Genomic DNA, 14,560 nt, shown 5'->3' on the forward strand with positions numbered 1-14,560 from the left:
TCTCTTAGTATCCACTACTCTACAATAGCTTACACTGTATTTGAATATCATGTAAATTACTCATTTTCTCTACCAGAAAATCCAATGTTGAATATTTTCAAGTGCCAGTGCACAAGTCTTGTGTTTTTTCAAAGGGTAATTACCCACAGAGTGGGACTGGTCCCTTTTTAACATTCTTTGTATTGCCTTTTGCAATACAGTTTTTCTGTGCAAATTTAGTACATACAGTATTTTAATACACACATGCATTCTGGTTTACTTAAGGAAGTCTCAAAGATAGTGTAAATTCTTCATTGGCTTGGCTATTTCTGGCTCCTTTGTTTTTTGGTATAAGTGAATAGTTCCCCTCTGTTTCTACTACTCTTCCTTCCCATGAAATGAGAATGGAGATCCCTGTAACTCAAGCATCCCCAGATTTTCGGGTGAAAGTTGTGTATCTTTATAGCAATGGTACTTTTAAAGTCATCCAATTAACTAAAGAAACAAGGATGATTAAGATTTGTAGACACTTAGGAGCATCGTTGCTACTATAAACAAGAAGCAACCAGAGCAGAGTGGGAGGAAATGATTTCACTGTTTCACTGCAAAAAAGGGATCACTCTGTAGGCTCCAAATTATTGCTAGACAACGATATTCTACAAGGCTACCGTTCATCCAAGAGGGCTTTGCATTTTCAAGAGAAAAATTGCTTATCCTCTCATCTTATTTAGGCCACCAGAGTATGATTTGGGGACTCTTTGCAAAGACCTCTTCCATAGGAATCCTGGCTAAAAATTCCAAAAATTTTTAAGTTTTTATTTTCTTTGAGAGGAAAAGTACAAGTGAGAGAGAGGCAGAGAGCGAGAGGCACCGAATCCGAAGCAGGCTCTGAGCTGTCAGCACAGGGCTCGAACCCACAAACTGGGAGATCATGGCCTGAGCCGAAGTCAGATGCTTAACCGACTGAGCCACCCAGGCACCCCTAAAAATTCCCATTGTGAAGCTCTCAATCGGCTCACGTCCCACGAGTCCAGGGTAATTTGGGTGTAGGGCTGCCTAGAGGCAGAAGGGTGGAGTTAGTCGACCTTTGTCGAGTCTAACCTTTCAAGATGTTGTACGCAGTCTGAACACAACGCAGAGATGGGGAGCAGTAGACGTGGTCGATAATGGTGTTGCTCTCTAATAAGGCTTCACCTGCAAAGGAAGGCAGACCGTTTGCTGGATTCACTCAGCCTCAGCTGGACCTCCGTGTGGGAGGGGGTGGCGGGCAGAGCCTGTGAACCCCTTTTTCAGCGGGGGCTCACACAGAGCCGGCAGTATCGGCCTCGTTTCTGGCCCATCCCCTCATCTGTGTTCCCATGAAAGAGCCCCAGTGGAAGACCCCCCCACCTCGTCTTTTTCTCTCCTTCTCTCTGGTGCTAACGAGCAGCAACGACAGTGCTCTGATTTGCCACTTGTGATATAAGCGAGATGGTTTCTATTGTGACCGTTAGGTCTTGTTTTACACTTAATCCCGTGCTGAACAAGATCTCAACCTGTCATAGTCTTATTAGAGAACAGAGGTAGATCCCAACACCTGCTACTTCCACACTTCCTCACAGAATACACTTCTTTTCTCTACTGGATAAAGTCTAGATGCCTTAATATGGGGGGCAAGGTCTTCCGTAAACGTGTCTTTATCCGCGTCACCAACCTTCTCTCCTGTGTGGCTCACAAGCCATGTTCTAGAAAATGAGAGCTTTTTCCTAAGTATTTTCGATATTATTTCTCACCTCTCGGGAACACACTTCCCACCTTCCCGCTCTTTCTCTACCCAGCTGACTTCCCTTCTCTTTGTATGTGTGTGTGTGTGTTTTAATGCTCCCATATTACTCTGTACACAGTTCTATTCCTGAGGATACCAGACTGTACAAGTTTGTTTCCCTGAGGGCGGGGACTCTGCTTGCATCCCTGGCACCTAGCAAAGGACCTCGCCCAAAGTGATCAGTGAATATGTTAAATGATTGAACAGGACAAGGCTGCTGTCTCTGCCTGGCAGGTATGGAACAGACCTGCAAAGAACGGACCGTCTTCAAAGGATCAGTTGGCCTGTCTACATCCAGCCACTCCAGGACTCTCCTCCCCTGCGCAGTAGACGCTGACCTTGCCCCATCACTGGGCCACACAGCCCTCAAGGGGTCACACCTGCTTCACTTTGGTAAACCGGCCTAGCGCCCAGCACAGTGTCCTGAACTTAATGGTTATGTAATAAATCCCTTTTGAATTGGAGAAATACACTACTTGTAGGAAAGTTGGAGGAAGCCCTGGGAAGTGTCCTGGCCTGCCCGCTGGAACCAGTCTTTGGAAGGAGCAGCCAGGAGAGGCTGTGCAATCACCCCAGGACACTCACCCACCAGTCTTGCTTGCATACATCCAAACACGGTGATCGGAGCATCTTTCTCATAGTCCCGGAAACCACCACTCCGCTGAGGTAAGCTATGAGGCATGTTCAGGTTGGTGCGTATGTAGCGGCCTGGAAAAAAAAGAAAAAAATCAGACAAAAGACGACTTTCTGTTTTCCTCAGGACTTCTGTTGCTGATCCCGACGGCCCTCCACTTCCATTCCTTGTTTGGCCAAAGACACCGGCTTGAACTTTCTAGAAACTGTTGAGGCTGACGCTTTTTCTGTGGTAGAGTCTTGGAATCCACCCCTCCGTTCTACTGACAGAAAACTACCTCTTGCCACGTCTGTGTGAAAGTAACAACCATGCACTGTAAGGCAGGAGAATTCTGTGCTACGCCGGCCTCTTTCTCTTAGACATGTCACTCAAAGGGAACTGGAACCAAAATGAGCCAGGGTGATTTAATGGAGGGAATTCTGGCCACAGAATCAGGACACCCGTCTCTGCCTCCGCCAAATGACCACGGGCGAGACATTGGTTTCTTTGGTCCCTGTTGTCCCAGTTTATGGAACAGGGGACAAGAACACTTACCTCTTCGCTACCACTCAAGACAATCGGGAAGGACTTAGATTGTAACACATTCTAGGCATTTCCTATATAGCACGGGAACCAGGAAGGACTCGCGTCTAGACGAATGTAGCTTGACTGTGCCCCCTAGAGGCCACAAAGGGTACGGCGATGCTAAGCAGGCCAACGCAGCACTCACCTTTGGCATCGAAGCACTGGGATAGCCAGTATTTCCCAAACACAACATCCATCCTCTCACCGTGCCGACACACAAAGAGGCATCTCTTCTGAGGGCCAGGCTGGCTATTGACCCTCAGGGGCTGCAGAGCAAGAAAGGCCGTTAGTGGGGGGGGGGGGGGGGGAAGCACAGAAGAAAACGGACATGTCCTGGAGCCAGGTGCCAGATGAGCAGAACTGAGCTCTAGGACAAGGGCCCCGCAACGATCTCGGATTAACGTTGGCAGGTCTGTAACACAGTGGGGGCAGGAAGACGCCTCCTACAGACCTCACAAGTTAGTCTGAGGCTCGGATGAGATGAATGGCACGCGTTCTGCAAAATCAGAAGGGCTGTGAAAATTGCCTCACCGTTGCGGTTGCCGTGTGGGACCAGCATTTGGCCGGTAGAGGAACGGGCAGACCGCTTGGGCTACCGCTCAGAGGCACATCCAGCCAGTACATGCCTCTAGTCATCTAGCCCCCCTACAGGGATACTTCATCAACTTCAGAGGGCGAGGACTGTTAATCACAACAGTGCCTGCCTCCCCTCTAACACACGGTGGGTAGACCGAATGGACGGTCTCCTCCAGCAACGAGGTTCTTCTCTGGCTATTCTAATCGTACTTTTGGCTCTCTTGTCTGGCTACACGCGCGTTGGTGTTCCCGGAAATGGTTCAGGGAGGTCAGCGGTGACAAAATAGGCCAGTCTAGTCAAAGGCGTGTCCAAATGACCTTGGGTTCTGGAAGTGCTGGGTGGATCCTTCCACATGTTTCTATATTCCTTCCTTCTGATGGTCAGCTATTCCCCGTTTGCTTCGTGTGGTCACCTTCGTGTGGGCTGGCACTTTACACGTGCTGCCCGTTGGTTGCCCTGACAGGGTTAATAGGTGGGATAATGGCATGATCTTTCCTGTTTCTTCTCCTGCTCGTCCCTAATTCAGGCCCTGGGCTCCAGCCAATGTGATCTAGTCTCTTGATCCTCTACTTGCCTTTGCCTCTCTTGTTCCAAACGATCCCCACCCCCACATTCTCCATTTTGCAACGTTTCTGGCATCTGTTGAGCACTCAGACATACATACAGGTGCCAGGCACTGTGCCGAGGGCCTTATTTTCTTTTTAATCTCACGATGGCCTATGAAACAGAACTCTTATGACTTTATAGGTAACATGTCCTTCCCTCTGCAGAACCTCTTCCTCTGCCAGCCTAGACCCAGATGCCGGTAGGTGCGATCAGTACCACCCACCCGACTCTCCCTGGCCTTAAATTCTGTGTGTCTTTTATAAAATTGTGCGTCGTCGCCCCCAAGAGACCTAGGACCCTTGGGGGCACCGAGGGCAAGCCCTCACACTCAGCAAAGACGTGCTCAGTGAATCCTCAAGTAGAGTCGAGGAAGCGGCCCCAACGGTCAGCCTTACCTGCGTGGGCTGGCAGATGATCGTCAGGGGAGCCGTCTCCCCCAGGCCCTGGTCCTCATACTGCCGCCTGTCCACCACACCATCACCAAATGAGAGGGCGTTAGAAGACGCCGTGTTCAGGATGGAGTGAGAACTGTAGGGGAAGAGGAGGACGCCGTTAACTGTTTGGGCCAGGAGTCATTAGCACGTCACCCTCGGGCTCAAGGGGAGCGTGGGAATTCGCGGGAAACACGCCCAGGGCGACGGGTGGGAAAGCCGAGGAGGCGACACCCCCTTTCGGGAGGGGAACAGCTTGTTCTCTACTTAGGTCTCGCAGTGGCTAAACTAGGGGAAGATGGATTTCTGTGCTTGGAACAGATGTGCTCATCTCTCTGGGTAGGGATGGGGCCCTGATCTCGTGCCAACCAGGATACCACCGCCGCGGCTGGCGCCGAAGGCAAGTTAAAGAATAATGAGTTTTCAATTCGGTGCCATTGTTTCCAGCTATTTTTCTGGCTCCAAAGAAGAAAACAATTCCTGTTGCCTTTAATCTTTTCCATGGCGATTTCCATCCGAACTGACAAACGGGAGGGAGGATTTGTACTGGTCTCCACCAGTGTGCCTGTGGCTCTTAACGGATGGAGGCAACCCGATGGCCATTATCCTCTCTCTTCCACCTTCTTCGGTGGCCCCACCCCTCTCCCCAACTCAGTAACACCTCCAACAAGATGATTAAACACAGAATTCTCTCGGAGGAAGCCGTTCTCGCCAGATGTATGGAGCCGTGGGCCAAGAGCTCTCATTTCTGGGTGTTACGCCGTAGCTACAGAAGCCCCAAAGAGGCCTCGCTGACAGCGAGGCAGCAAATTATGCCACGTTTGAGTTATTGTGATTAGTAAGTCCTCCAAAAGGCTTTATCTAATAAACACTGCAATTCAACTACGGTCGCAAGGCGAATGCAGTGAACATCTCTTTCTGCCTCACTGAGCCGGTGTTCAAGGGAGAGCATTTGCATTTGAGATTTCTCGCTTCTTTGCAGCCAGGGTAGCCGTATGTTTCAATCTGCTCAAACCAGAGTCCTGGTCCGTACCTGTTGACCTACTCTGTTCAGGAATATTTCATTTTAACACAGCAGTATTCTTCGAATTTCATTTTGGAAAAGCCCTTGTTATAGTCAGCGATATAACAAAGCTAACTGGCTGTTAGGAAAACAGTTTTTTTTTTTTTAAGGCTCTGCTCTTAAGAATTTTACGATCCCCTTCCAGTCTTTTTTTTTTTTTTTTTACTGTAAATAGACTCCTCCTACTTACAAAGGCTTCAGAAGCCTCACACCCTGCAAAAGTGGCCTTTCAGCCCTAGTGCATATCAGAATCGCCAGGAGAGCCTTAAAACAAATACACGGCTGGGCCCGACTTGTCACAGATTGTGATTCAGCAGATCTGGGTGAGGGGGGAAGGTGGGGGGGTGGCGGGAAGCTGTCATCTAACAAAAGCTGTATCAGCAAGTGTGATGTGCAGCCTGAGAGACCAACTGGAAAAATGAAGCAACTGTAGACCAAGAAAATCTAGTGCCATTCACAGTCGGAGAGACAGGCTGTTCTCCTTTGCACACATCACAGTTAAAGAAAATTTGGTTTCGCTGTCTGATTCATCAAAGCTTCGGGGCCTGAAGTGTCTGGATAGACAGAATCGGCTTGACGTCCTGCTTGTACACGTCCCTTAATTTCTTTATTACAGCTGTGAAGACACTGGCAGAGTCCCTCCTCTCTCTCTCTCTCTCTCTCTGTCCTTCAGCTCGGTTGGCAAGGAGAATGCCAACCTTCTTCTCAACTGTCACTGTAATCAAAGGACTGGACTCATTTTGAGACAGTCTGGTGCTGTCACTTCCATTAAGACAATAGTCAGATGCTTTGTGCTGAGAGATTGCGTAGGGAGGAAGCTGAGCCTGATACCCAGGACATCATCTCAAGGACCAGGGCCGGGTGCTGGCACTTTCCCAGACACAGCAGTCCTGTGCGTAAGCCCGGAAGGACCGGCCAGCCCCCACCCATAATTCAAAGGACACAGTGGGGCTTCACCAACTGACAAGTATTGAGAGACACTCAGAACCAGGCGAGATGCCCTAATCAGGGTGGCAGGAAAAGATTTCCTCAGGGGCCACCCGGGTGGCTCAGTCGGTCGAGCGGCTGACTTCCGCTCGGGTCATGATCTCACGGTTTGGGAGTTCGAGCCCCGCATCGGGCTCGCTGTCAGCGCAGAGCCCGCTTCAGAGTCTCTGTCTTCCTCTCTCTCTCTCTCTCTCTCTCTCTCTGCCCCCCTCCTGGTCACACTTTCTCTCTCAAAAATAAACATTAAAAAATAGATAAAAAATACTTTCTTATGAGTGACTTAGAACTGAGAAGAACCGGGCAGAAAGGGCGATGAAAGGTCACTCCTTGTGGCCTGAGTCCCCTCTGCGACCTGCCATCGGGTCAGCCAGGTCACTGAAGGAGCATCTCCTGTGGCTGTACCTCCTCAAGGCTAACTTTAGTTAGGGGAGAGAGAAGATCCGTCTTATCAGGAGCCTCCTTACATCATTTCTGCTTCTGGAGTTAAATAGGAAAGTACAGTTCTTCTATAGGATCACCTCGGGAAGAGACATTTGATTGGACAAGCATGTAAGAGAGGACTGGAAAACACAAGGTAGAAAAATCAGAAAGCTAACAGCTTTTTAGGTTCAGTGCTATTACGGGTGTGGCACTTATCCGTGTAAAGCTAAGTCCTTCACTGTGGTCTTTATAACGCTCCTGTGAGGTAAATGCAATTATCCTCCCCACCTTGTAGAGTAACAGACGGGGGCTCAGAGAGGTGACGTAACTTGGCCAAGGTCACACAGCTTTTAAGTGGGAGTGTTAAGATTTGAACCCAAGACTAGCGGCATAAAAACTCAAATTCTTGATTACGGGGTCCTAACACCTAACACTAGCCTTTCCCCACTCTCAGCAGCACTGGCTGTGGAAGCTGACAGTTTCATTTCAGATACGGTTCCAGGGCAGTATCGTCGATAGGGACCTCACCAGAGAAAAGGAGGTGGCACGCAAACGTCCCTGTGGTCCGTGGACCCATGTTTCCGCCTGAGCTCTAATTTGGACAGCAGTGGGTCTGGAAACAGTGCTCTGGAATGGGTCAGCAGGCCTTCTCCCACCTACTCTGCTCCAACTTCTAGCCCGACTTTTTTTTTTTAAAAAAAAAAAAGGTCTGAGAGCTGTGCATCATATCATCTTAGTGTTCAGTGTATCCACGGATAATATGCTTCACTCGTTTTTCTAAGGCACAAAACGGTGACTTTGGAAACACAACGTAGATGTTCAGAAGCCTTTCTGAGAACGCAAATGTTTGGGGAACACGAGGCAGCTTTGACCTTCCGACTGTGCCCCGAAAAGCTGGATGTTCCCGGGTGGGGGGTGGGCGGGTGGGGGTGGACCAAAAGGAAGCGGAAGGAATTGTTGGGTAGGGGGTTGTTAAGGAGGAAGGTGTTCTCTCCCATCTTTGGGTTTGTGGTTTGCCTGCTTGCTGCTGACTGGGGGGGGAGAGAACCTTTTCTTTTCTCCCTCTGGGCAACGCGCTCCCTGAAAGTGCCCCTCTCGCCTTCTCTTCCATGGCGGTAATAACAATGTTAGACGCACCACGCAGCTGGTGCTCAGAGCTTCCGGCTCTCAGCCACGTTGGCACAGAGCAAGAACAAGAGAGAGGAAACACAAACCAGCATGCGCACCCTGGCGAGACGCCTGCATGTGCTAGGGAAGGGCTGGCTGGCTGGCTTTGAGCGTCTCCGATTGAGAAAGAGAAGGTGCCTCCTGTGCCCGTTGCATCTGCCGAGGCAAAGCTGGCCCTACAGCACGGGCCACGCTGACCGTGCGACCAGTTTGGTTTGGGGGCAAACCAGTCGTGAGGGATGGGTGGAAAGTTCCCACTCTAGAGGACACTAGGGGCACCGCGTGTCTTTTTACGGTCCTGGCAGTTGCCCATTTCTTTAGACGCTCTCTCTCTCTAGGTGCTTATGCGCCAGAGACTCGCTCGAGGCCACCTAGCAAGCGAGGGGCAGTTAGGTCTCCTGACCCTTGCAAAGCCTTCCACTGCCGGTCTGGCTGGCTTATACCTGCCCAGCGGTTCTGGGGAGTCAGACCACTCTTGAGCAACGGCCCAGGACAGAGCAGACAGGAGCCCCAAAAGCACTGGGATGACCCACGCTTCACAGCCAGAGAGATGGACCCCCACGCGCGCCCACCTCCCGAACCCCCCCCAAGCTGCCTCAGTTGAGTCTCTGATCAGGAACTCCGTTCCATCAAATGGGGCAGGCAGCGAGAAGCGGAGCGGACCCATCCCTCATTTTCCCATGCCCCAGGTCAGCCCTTCCCTGAGCGTCCTGAACCAACAGCTTTCCTCCCATCCCCTGAGCCCGTTTCCCCACCACCTGCCCACAGCCCGTGGTGGTCTCCCAAAGCAGCAGGTGAAGAACGTGACTCTGCTTACCCGTGAAATATCCAGGTGCTGCATTCGTCGGCCTTGGTGATGTAATTCTCCGGCAAGAGTCCGGAGCAGCCCGTGGTTAAGGACGTGCCGTAGATCCAGCCCTCGCTGGTGCTGGTCTGCTCCATCGGAGACATGAAGACGAAATCCCCAGGGACCAGCTCTAGCTCGTCGTCATTCTGTGGGGTGTACGGGTAGATCACCTGGAGCGTCTGAGAGAGGGGGAGAGGGAGGAGTGAGGCCCAGTCTGCGCGCCTCCGGGGCACGTCTGCGTGTCCTGCTTCCAGATGCGGACTTGCAGGTGCCCCTGGGGTCTGCAGGCCCTGAGTAGATTTGCACTCCGATCCGAAAGCATGTCTCCCCCACCCCCCCAGGGTATTGTAGATGTGTGCCTGGTCCTGCTGGATGGTTCCAGACTTCCCTTCAGGCAGGCCTTTCTTCCTGTCAGGATTCAGTTTTCAGAAATTTATTTTCAGAAATTTATCTGAAAGCCCGTAGACGCTCTATTAAGCTGCTATACAAATGGGGTTGGGCCTATCTCCCCTTCTCCGTCTGCGGTAGGCACCCTAATAGACACCTGAAACCCCACTCATGGAAAGCCAGTCTTCCGTATGGGGGTACAGACGGTCTGGGTGCAGACACTCTCCTGTAGGAAGGCTTTGGGACCGACGCATTTCCCCTTATAAGTCACTCTGGGGCTTAAACAAGGCAGTCTCTGCCTTCAAGGAGCTTTCTTTAAACCTACATTAAAAAAAAAATTTTTTTTTTTTTAATGTCTATTTTTGAGGGGGAGGGGAAGGGGCAGAGAGGCAGAGGGAGACACAGACTCCGAAAGCAGGCTCCAGGCTCCCAGCAGTCGGCACAGAGCCCGACGCGGGGCTCGAACTCCCAAACCATGAGATCATGACTTGAGCCGAAGTCCGATGTTTAACCAACTGAGCCACCCAGGCGCCCCTAAACCTACATTTTCGACAAAGACCTTGAAAGAAAAATATCTTTCACAGCCATCAGCGTATACAGTACGTCTGTGTAACCAGCTTTCACCGGCAACCAGATGGAAACCACGTGTTTCTTCTCTGGGCTCATAAAGAGCCTTCAGAGCCAACCAGAGCCCATACTGCTTGGCTGACGTACTTGATGTTTTGTGTCCTTTCCCGGTAGACACAAACAGCATGGGCACGAAGATATTTTGGAAAAACATCTTCCTGATTTCTCATTAACAGCAAGGGTCCTCAATTGTAAGGAAGACATTTCTATCCTATTTATCTCACATGGGACACTGAGATGGAGATACTTTAACCGACTTTCCTGAAGCTCCAAAGTCATTACTGGCAGGCTAACCATTCTGCTTCCACCTTCAGGCTGTTAACTTGGGCCTCTGTTTTCTCATTGGTAACCTAATGCCTGGATTATAACAGTTAATGAGACAATCTAAGGAAACTCTTTAGGACGGAGCCTGTATCCAGAAGGCGCATCATTATGTCTATCGAACCAGGACACCTAATCTCCCTTCTCGCCTGACCCCCCGGACTGTGTGCTCGTGAGCTAATCAGCTCTCTGTGTGTCCGTCAAGGTGACACATCGGAACATGTTTCATGGAACTTCCTTCTGGAAGTCTCTAAGGAAAGGCACTGGCAAAAAGGTGATTTTTTTTTTTTTCCTCAGAGAATGCAAATAAAAATGCACAGGACTCCGTGGTACCGGTGGATTCTGATTTTCCTTTCGCTTGGGGCCCCCGTTTCTTTCCCTATTTCTTTTCCAGTATCTTTCAGCTCCAGATCGTTGCCCCTGGTGGCCTCCTGCTCCTTCCCCTGTCCTCTGCCACGTTCGTGCTCAAACCACCATTTCCAAACTAGCCAGGGAGGTTGTTTCTGCTTCGTTGTGAAAACAGCTTGCTGCAAGAAAAGAAAAACTCTCTAAGCTAGGTATGCGATGATCCACCAAAAGGAACACTCCTTTTCCCGGAACAGGGTGGAGAGAGGCACCGAGTCATGGGGGAACAAGTCGAAACTTCTGTCTCTTAGATCCTCAAGCATAGCACAGTTTTGACTAATTAATTATGCCTTTGGCCCAGAAGTGTCTTTCCTTCGAGAAACTCAAAGTGACTTCAGAACACTCGTTCCCCCTATCACTTGGCGGGGGCAGGGTGAGTATTCTGTCTCCAGGTTACCTCCAGGGAAATCGAGGCACAGCAAAGGAGCACAGGAGACCTTGTGTCCTAGGCACCGGGTAGTTAGGCGACAAGGAGCTTCGATTTATTGAATAAGCAATACGATAATTAAGATGTTGCAGCAAATCTAAAATTATAACTCGTGCCCATGTCCCCACAGCCCATTCAAAAGCTCGTGCAAAAAGCCTACGTTTGAGAGATACCAGGAGACATGCCTAGTTTTGCACTACATTATACTTACTCTTTTTCTTTTTTAAAGTTTTTTTTTTTTTTAAGTTTGTTTTGAGAGAGACACAGCACGAGCGGGGGAGGAGCAGAGAGAGAGAATCCCAGGCAGGCTCTGTGCCATCAGCGCAGAGCCCGACGCAGGGCTCGAACCCACGAACCGTGAGATCAAGACCTGAGCCGAAGCCAAGAGTTGGACGCTTAACCGAACAAGCCACCCGGGCGCCCCTATACTCTTTTAGGTTTACCACTGACCTGGAAGAATTGTTGGGTCTATCTCGAGTTTGTTCCTCCCCTCGTGCAGGGCAGCTGCAACCCTATGTGAGGTAGGAGCCTAACATCCTTGCCTTTGAAGCTCTTTATGCTCCTACCACAGCAGGAGCTGCAACACTTCTGTCTTGCACCCACCCGGGGCTATATATTACGGCCCTTCTATAATCTTCTTTTGTAGCCTGCACGACAGCAACAGTCCAGCAAAATACTGTTGCCGTCGTCTGCAGGAGACAACGTAGGACGGGAGCGTTCTAGAAGCTGTGAAAGTGAACCTAACAACTGCTGAAGGGATGGAGCCAGGATCTGGAGCCACGTGTGCTTTTTTGTCCTTCCTCAGATTTCTGTCGCTTGGCATATAAACCGGGCACGGCCCAACGCAGTCCCTAACACGGAAAACGACGCGAAGCACAGACAGGCATTCGCAGGTCGGAATCAAAGGGAGAACCAGCAGAGGGAGGAGACCTAGGAGTTCTCCCAAGCATGGCTTGCTGAGTGCTCTTGTCCAAACCACTTTCCTTCTCTAGACATCTGTTGCCTCAGTGGAACCGTGAACGGTCCTGGGGACAGAAGGCAGGCAAGAAAAGGTATGCGGGGGGTGGCTCAGGGAAAGCCAAAGACCTCAGAGAGAGAGAGAGCGCTGTATCAGAAGGAACAGTAATAAATGAGCTTTTACAAATAAGAGAGAAAAGCGGCCAAGTTATTTTTAGAAAATAATTCGTGTGGGCGCTTGCTGCCTCTTTCCCTCCGTGCCAAGTGCGCAGAATGTGGGTCAGGCAGAAAAGCAATTACCCTTTGATTTAACTGGAGGGCAGTGTTGATTAGAAGATATTCCTGGTAAAATTCCATTGCCACCTTCCCTCTCTGACAAAGGTGACTTCTCACAGCCCATCTGCATGCAACCCTTGGCTTCCTTTTTCTTTGTCCTTGTGAGGAGTCTGGTCAGCCACACCTCTCCCGTTATATTTAGGGCTCATCCTGAGCAATTCCAGGAGATGTCAGAATTCTTAAGCAAGATCAAGCCCCGTCTCCTTGGTGTGTCTTTCCAGAAACTTCCATCAAATGACTTGGAAGGAGGGCAGGACATTCTCGTCAGCGGGGTCAAAGCTGCATGTCCCTGACGCTCGCAGGCTCCGTGCCCTGGCCCGGACCCCTGGTTCATGGGTCAGCTCTTCTCAACATTCCAAGACAGTGGCTAGATCAGCTGGTCTAGACCCTGAGATTTCATTCAACCGTGTTTCACATTTTACAAAAGGGTAGGAGGGTGGTTCAGTCAGCTGAGCGGCCGACTCTTGATTTTGGCTCAGGTCATGATTTCACGGTCGTGGGATCGAGCCCCACGTTGGGCTTCTCTCTCCCTCTGCCCCCCCTCCCCGCTCACACATGTGCGCTCTCTTTCAAAACAAATGAACTTAAAAAAAAAAGTCGAGATATTAAGAGGCTAGATAAACTGCCAAAAATATCAGCCCTTTTACTGTTGAAAAACTGGAAGCAAATTCGGTTTCATAAATGTATTTACACTAGATGACAAGTTTCTCATTAAACTGTGTGGTCTTTTTTTTTTTTTTTTTTTTCAGATGGGCTGCTTGTTTTTATTGGTCAGAATCCCTGGGTTCTGGCTTCAGCTCTGGTCCTAAATTGCTAATTAGCTATGGACCAGTCACTTGCCACTCTCTTTGTCTCAGCTTTTCCTTAAAACAAAGGGCAATATTACTCTTCAGAGTAGCATAGGCTTGTCTTGGAAATCACTATCGATTCCCTCAAAAGAAGGATGCTAGGATTATGCCAACCTTCCCACATGCGCTGGGAATCAGTGGTCCCACTCAGGCCTCCCAGGGGATGCACGTAATTGTCACAACATGTCTCCTCTGTTTTTTATTTCATGTATCTGCTCTCTCTCCCCTGCTGGACTCAAACTCCTTGAGGACAGGACCACATTTAAAAATTCTAGTATATTTCTGGGAATGCAAGCTGGTGCAGCCACTCTGGAAAACAGTATGGAGGTTCCTCAAAAAACTAAACATAGAACTACCCTACGACCCAGCAATTGCACTACTAGGCATTTATCCAAGGGATACAGGTGTGCTGTTTTGAAGGGACACATGCACCCCCGTGTTTATAGCAGCACTATCAACAACGGCCAAAGTATGGAAAGAGCCCAAATGTCCATCGATGGATGAATGGATAAAGAAGATGTGGGATATATACACAATGGAGTATTACTCGGCAATCCAAAAGAATGAAATCTTGCCATTTGCAACTACGTGGATGGAACTGGAGGGCATTATGCTAAGCGAAATTAGAGAAAGACAAAAATCCTATGACTTCACTCATATGAGGACTTTAAGAGACAAAACAGATGAACACAAGGGAAGGGAAACAAAAGTAATATAAAAACAGGGAGGGGGACAAAACAGAAGAGACTCATAAATATGGAGAACAAACTGAGGGTTACGGGAGGGGTTGTGGGGGGGGGGTGGGCTAAAAGGGTAAGAGGCACTAAGGAATCTACTCCTGAAATCACTGTTGCACTATGTGCTAATTTGGATGTAAATTCAAAAAAATAAAAATAAAAAATAAAATTCTAGTATGTTCCATGGTAACTTACATGCCATAGATACTTAGCAAGTATCTGTTAATTATGTGTTCAGATATATGTACGTATATATACGTATATATACGTATATATATATATTTGTATTTCTGTGTCCTCCTTACCTAAGATCTGGATGAGGTCTTCTATTAACTCCGTGAATTTATAGAATTAAAATCTTTTCCAACATACTTTTCTATTCTCCCTTTTCACTTCTGTATCATTCCAGTAATGAGTGGAATGGCAGGGCAGACAG

General features: G+C 49.3%; 1 protein-coding gene across 2 annotated transcripts in view; it reads right to left on the minus strand.

The window, feature by feature from the left end:
• The window catches only part of UBASH3B (ubiquitin associated and SH3 domain containing B), a 139,824-nt gene that overhangs the window by 16,408 nt on the left and 108,856 nt on the right, over window positions 1-14,560 (minus strand). For both annotated transcript variants that reach the window (XM_053900356.1, XM_019468844.2), the window contains exons 6-10: window positions 9,050-9,258; window positions 4,560-4,692; window positions 3,127-3,247; window positions 2,369-2,491; window positions 1,081-1,173 (exon numbers count right to left, since the gene is read on the minus strand). In XM_053900356.1, the coding sequence (XP_053756331.1) occupies window positions 1,081-1,173; window positions 2,369-2,491; window positions 3,127-3,247; window positions 4,560-4,692; window positions 9,050-9,258 (679 nt within the window). The remainder of the gene's footprint in view (window positions 1-1,080; window positions 1,174-2,368; window positions 2,492-3,126; window positions 3,248-4,559; window positions 4,693-9,049; window positions 9,259-14,560) is intronic.

The sequence above is a fragment of the Panthera pardus genome, unplaced genomic scaffold (genome assembly GCF_024362965.1).
Source record: "Panthera pardus isolate Hobbes unplaced genomic scaffold, ASM2436296v1 HiC_scaffold_12, whole genome shotgun sequence".
Taxonomy (NCBI): Eukaryota; Metazoa; Chordata; class Mammalia; order Carnivora; family Felidae; genus Panthera; species Panthera pardus.